The sequence below is a fragment of the Charadrius vociferus genome, unplaced genomic scaffold (genome assembly GCF_000708025.1).
Source record: "Charadrius vociferus isolate BGI_N301 unplaced genomic scaffold, ASM70802v2 scaffold917, whole genome shotgun sequence".
Lineage (NCBI taxonomy): Eukaryota > Metazoa > Chordata > Aves > Charadriiformes > Charadriidae > Charadrius > Charadrius vociferus.
Window position 1 is genome coordinate 591,213 of NW_009649175.1, and position 6,055 is coordinate 597,267.

General features: G+C 42.0%; 1 protein-coding gene across 1 annotated transcript; it reads left to right on the forward strand.

Moving 5' to 3' along the window:
- The first annotated feature begins 1 nt into the window (after position 1).
- Positions 2 to 3,093, forward strand: LOC104289640 (chromosome unknown open reading frame, human C12orf43). The gene is made up of 6 exons (XM_009888610.1): positions 2 to 107; positions 228 to 273; positions 1,096 to 1,194; positions 1,870 to 1,943; positions 2,258 to 2,348; positions 2,745 to 3,093. The coding sequence occupies exons 1-6, from the start codon at positions 2 to 4 to the stop codon at positions 3,091 to 3,093; spliced, it is 765 nt and encodes a 254-aa protein (XP_009886912.1).
- Positions 3,094 to 6,055: the final 2,962 nt, after the last annotated feature.

Here is a 6,055-nt window from a genome sequence, read left to right on the forward strand (position 1 = left end):
GATGCGCGGCCTCCTGCTGCGGCCAGAGCCCCTTCCCGGGCAGGTTCGCTGGTGCCGCCGGGCCGGTGGGAGGTTTCCCTTTGCCCCGCAACTGTTTTCCCCCGAAGGTGGGGGTGGATTGTCTTTCAGGCATGATTTTTTATGGTAGAAAATCACATGTGCCAGGGGGATTAAAGAGGTCCAGGTCACAGGTCTTTTAAATTTGCCTTTACTTCTTCTTTTGTCAGGTGGTTTTAAAAAGGATCGGTTACAGCCCGCTCAGCCTAGTCTAAGGTATTTTTGCTTCTGGTTTCAGACTTTTGTTTCACTGAAGAAAAAATTAATGTATGTTGTGTTTGTGCTACTTATTGTTAATGCCTTGTGAGACTTCCTACTGGAAGGGCCTATTCTGTTTTAGGAATTAGTCCAACCATAATCTGCTATGATGCTTAAATCTGAAAAAGCTACTATTTTATTTTCAGTACATTTTTCATGTCTTTAGCAGCAGGGGAGTACAGAAGTTGAAAACTTACTACTGCTGTTAGTTCCAGGTGTCACAAATCTCCCAACTCTGCAAGTGTCCAGTGAAGGAACGAGCACAGTTGCAGAAAAAAAAAAAAAAATTATATGTAAAGGCAAGCACTTGTTAGTTGGAAAGCAACACATGATTTAGGAGCTTTGCAATGAAGGTGATGCTGTCCTGTCTAAGTTTGCAGCGTTTCTTTAGGCTTAGTTTCAAAGGTTGCCAGCCAGGCAACTTAATAAAATCCTCTCTCCTGGGACAGGTTTTGCATGAATTGTGGCAACATACACAGGAACTATGTGCAAGAGAAGGGATGTCCTGACATAATTTATTTGCTTTTGTAGTCTATTTCAGTGAGAAAAATAATCCAATTACTAACTATGATGGAGATGGCTAAATAATGTCTAGCTCGCTCGTGAGGACTGAACTGTTACTACTGAGCTATTTTCCATCTTTCTTAGCAGTCTTCCCTATCAAGGATGGATTGATTACTAGAGGGTAGGAGGTTTTACAGTCCAATATCTTCTGTTCGGGTGAGAGCACCAGATGTTATTGGCCTTGAAAGAAGTAATCATTATTCTTATTTTAAACAGGCGTGAGGTGAACGGTCATGATGAGGATGGAAATGAGCTACAGACGACACCAGAGTTCAGAGCACATGTTGCGAAGAAACTGGGAGCAATGCTAGACAGGTATTGGCAGGCAATACTAAAAAAGCTTGTTCTATGAGTCAAGTACGCTGATGCTTTTGCACGCTAAAAACAGGAAATTCAAGATCTGAGTGCAGCCTGAAGGAGAAGTTGTTTCTCTTCTTGTCTCCTTCATTCCTGTATTTAATGCAAACTTCCAATATTTCATGAACTAACCTGGCCCATGTGCTGTGACCCTCTGGTAAAGACTCTCTATGCAGCACTGCCTGTCTCCATTTGCCTCTGTGGTGAATGGGTTGTGGGGAGGACAAAGTAGAATTTGGGTGCCTTAGGACTTTCATCATTTGAAGGCCACCATGAGAATCTGTCCTTTATTCTTACAACCTAAACCGATACCTGATTCAGGGTTGTGCTGGCAGTATGCCTCTGACTGGGCTGCCACTGTCGTTATTTATTGTGTAAATACGGCCCTGGAGACCTAGAGTTCCTGGTGTTTAGAGTTGGCTTCAGAAATTATGCTTTTAAGTCATTCTTGCAGCATGTCTTGCTAAGGAGAGAAGGTGTAGTCTGCTCTGAAAGCAGGGAGGGGAGACAGCTTCACTAAGAAAAAAGTAAGCAGCTATGTAACATCTCCCTATAGGCTTGTTTCCTAGAAATAGCCAAGTTTAGCGCAGTTGCACAAACCTGTCTAAGATCTGACTGGGGTTTTCTGTTTAGTTTCATCACTGTCCTGAAGGACTCATCAGGACCTTCACAAACTTCTATGCGACAGTCTGACTATGGAGATGATGGTGAGTTCTAGTTGCAGCCATTTTGGCTGTTTTGTGACATTGTTAGTTAAATGATGACAAGTGGGACAGATCCTGTCCGTTGCCAGTTGTACACCCAACTGACTAAGCATTTGCAATAGAAGAATTTCTGTTGGCGTCCGTGAAGGCTGTTACTTTGAAGCTGTGATCTCTGAGCCCTAACTCCTCTCAGTCCCCAATAATTGATGTCAAGCACTATAGCAATACAGTAACAGCAGCAAGGCAAGGGAGATTACTGTTGATTGCTTTTACCTCTATTTTATATCGTGGCTAAAATTCCCTTTTGCATATTTTAGGGTTTCGCCTCTTCTCTTCCTCTGTCCCAGGAGACTGTGGGAAATCGGAGCCTTGCCCTGCAGCAAGGAGGAGACAGCCATCTAGCTCCAGGTGGGACACTGTCAGCTGCTTTGCTCCTGAAGTACTACTGCATCCCACATTTCAGAGGCAGCTGTGACTCTCACAGGGGAATAGGAAGTTGTAGAGTTTGAGAAGTGTGTATTTATGACTCCTATATTTGACTAGAAAAGATTTTTTGGTGTGTGTTTTTTTTTTTTAGTGCTGGGAAATGAGAAATGTTTGTGGGAGATGTTCTTTCCCCTCCTAGTGTATGTAAAGAACACCTCAGCTTTCAAACTGGTTAAATGCTAACTGTAGGTATTGGAGTGTTGGAGCCACTGGGTGTTTGTCAGGTGTTCTCACCTTATGTTACTCTGCTGTTTGTGCTTTAGGTGAATTCAAGGCAAAAGTGTACCATAACTTCCTTCCCTTTTGTTACCTTTCCAGTGACATGGACAGTGACCAAGAGTGGCAAAGGTACCAAGAGGCTGCTGTGTCAGCTGCAGATATTCTGAAGCAAAGTGCTTTTCCTGCACTGTCCCAGGATTCCAGCCAGGATCAGAGTCAGAGTTATGTAGAGCACAGCCAGAAAAAAAAGAAGAAAAAGAAAATTAGGGGAGAGAACAATACTCAAGAGAAAATAATAGACCCAGCAGAGTGTGACCAGATCAGCAAAGATTTGCCACGGTTGGTGTCTCCAAATGGACAGCATGAGAGACAGGACGGCAATCATACAGAGAACTCAGTGTTGGCAGGAGTTGTAAAGAAGAAAAAGAAGAAGAAAAAAAGAGAATGAAGATTTTGCTCTGCAAACGGCAGGTGATTATGATGGATGAAGGCTGCTGGGGAAAAAAAAAACTAACAAAAAGAGTTGCTGCAGATGAGGGAAAATTAATTGGCAAAGCTTCTGTTCTAAAAGCTCAGTCATCTGAGAGTCTAATTAAGTGACTCCCTATGTTGTTGGCATCTCTTGGGGAAGGGAACATTGTTCTCCTAGCACAGCAGTTATCTGTGCTGCTGCTTATGCAGACCTAGGGTAAAAGGATTAAAAACTGCACAGATTTGCGTGACAGAGGGATATAATCATAGCTGCATCCCTCCTGGTCTGTTCCTTCACATCATGAAACCAAATCTTGTGTCCTGGAGAAAGTACATGACGAATTGAATTTGGTTTACATGGCAACAGGTGATCAACTCCTTTTTCTCTTTGCCTCCTCCTAGAGACCTACTAAGAATAGCTCTAGCCTGTGGGAGACTCATTTATCAAAAGCATCTCGTCAGATATCAGGGCCTCCGTATTTTTTTCCTGTGATCATCATAACAATCAGTTGTTCAAACCTGCCATGTTACTAATCCCTCTGTAATCTGCACCTCTCCAGGGCTCTTGCATATAAACAGAGTATGCAGTGAGTTTATTTCAGAGCTGTTATAAACAGATAGTTCTGTTCAAGTTGTGTCCTTTGAAATTTTTTTCATGTATAGTTTTTTTTATGGCATTCGTTGTTATTAAATTCTACTACACTATTAGTCTTATTTAATTTAGCAGGTTTTGTACGACAGTGGCTTTCTTGCTGTATTTGGGTGGCCCCCCAGCAGACAGAAAGGTGGCTGAAGATGGTTCTTTAGTTGCTTGGTGATCAATGCTATGAAATCGCTACAGGAAGGACTTACATCTAACTTGAATGTCACTGTGTTTCAGTCTTTATTTTGGTTGACTATTACTTTTGTCTCTGAAATACAGTGGGTTTTGGTAATTTTCCGTATGGCTCTTAGTCCATTTATACTTTAGCTCCAGTATTTCAGGAAATGACCTGCTATTGGATAAATATTCTCCTGTTTTTAAGATTGTTGGGTTTCAGTAGCTCTAACTCATCTGCCCTGTTCAGGAGACCAGAAAGCCAGGTTAGAGAAACCAAAATAGTGAACTGTTGCTCTCTGAGCGTGGGAAAACCCAAGATGTTTTCTTTCCTACTGTAAAATCCTTGCTGTTTTTTAATCAAGAAAACACAGTTGGCATCCAAAAATGGAAAGGCTAAGTAGAAAATTGGCTTGTAATCTAACTGAATGCGCCAGCAGAAATTCCTTGCTTTATGTATGGCCAGTTAAAACTTCAGTATACTGAAGCTAGCATCTGGGCTTTCAAATGCATAATGATCTAAAAATTATCTTTTGACTTGTTTTATGATGATTACTTTTATGCTAACTGGGAGTTATATGTATTTGCAAATGATGCATGTGCTAGATTGGGAAACAATTCTAGGATAAAATTCCTCAGAGAATCTAGTTACTGAAATTAGTCTCTGATGGTTGACAGTATATAGAAGAAGGTCGTGTCAATACAAACTGTAATGGACATCTGCAATTTTGAAATTTCCAGATATGATAGCTGAAGAGTTTGCTGTTGGGCTTTTTTCTTTTTTAATTCTCCCTCATATCTTAACCTTTTAAGAGTCTTGACTGCTTCCTAGTCTCAAGGATTTTTGTCTATTTCACAGTTGAAAGAATAGCTCTGTTTTGGTCACAGTGACAAAACCACGTTAATTAGGGCTTTTTTCATGTCTGGCTAGTGACATATCAGCGATGTAAGGTTGAGAGTAAATAGAGAAGAGAGGAATAATTAGAAGAGGAATTATATAAGTAGATCCTTAGGGCTGAAAACTTTCATTTAGTGCAAGTAAGGCTCTTAGACCCCAGGGTAATTATTTGCATATCAGGAACTACAGAATGTAGCCTACAGGGAAGCTAAGAATGATCTGTGTTCTGTAAAATGAATCCAAGCTGACATCTTTATAGAGAACAACTGAAGGATGTTCTTTGTGGAGCATGGGAACCTTCCAGGTGTTGTGCAGTATCAGGGACCTGTGGAGAATGCCATCCCCCAGCTTGTTCAGCAAGACACCATATGAGAATCCACATGGTTAATGGACGGAATTGCAATCTCCTTGCTGCTGTTAAACTTTAATTTCTGCATTTAAAACAAAGCAGAGCTATATCAAAAATAACCAAGCCATTTCCACTAGGATAGCATGATTTTAGAGCAGGTCATTTTTAACTGAGAATGTTTGGTATTTTTGTAGTTAATTAAAGGATATGTAGCTTGTAGTCAGTGATCCCACACTGACAGGTTTGTGCCAAGCCATTCCTGAATCTGTTCCTTGGTGATTTGCATTGCAATTGGGAACCAAGTTCTCTTACTCTTACCTCCAAGTTACTATTATTTTTCATAGTTTTCGCTGGTGCTTCTTTACAGCAAAGGAGGCAAGTGTTTTAAAGATGGTGTCCCATCTTTGGCAGCTCAGCATTGCTCTTTTCTGCATGGCTTAGCCTGGTGTTAGGTTTGTACAGGCCCAGCTTGATGAAGGCTGAGCAGGATGAAAGTCCCATCCACGCCCTGGCGTTGTTGCCATATTGCATTTGGATCCCTGTCTTGATGGGATTCTTTCTTGGGCAGCTGCAAAAGTACCTCTGGTCATTGCAGGCTGGCTTGTGGGGTTTGGGTTTGCTTGGTTTTTTCAGGCGCAGTTGATTTTAGCACTTCCAGCATTGTCTTTCTGTGGCTTCTGTCTTGAGGCTGAGACATCTTTTCTCATGGTGGCAGCTGAGTAAGGGATTTGTATGAGGCAGTGGGGGCTGGAGGTTGGCTGAGCGCAGCAGCCTTTCCTTCGCATGGAAGGAAGCGGTGGCAGTGATGGCAAACACAGTTGGAGTTGCACCTGACAGGTTGGTCGTGGCAGTCACCCTTGAGCCTGCTGACTCGA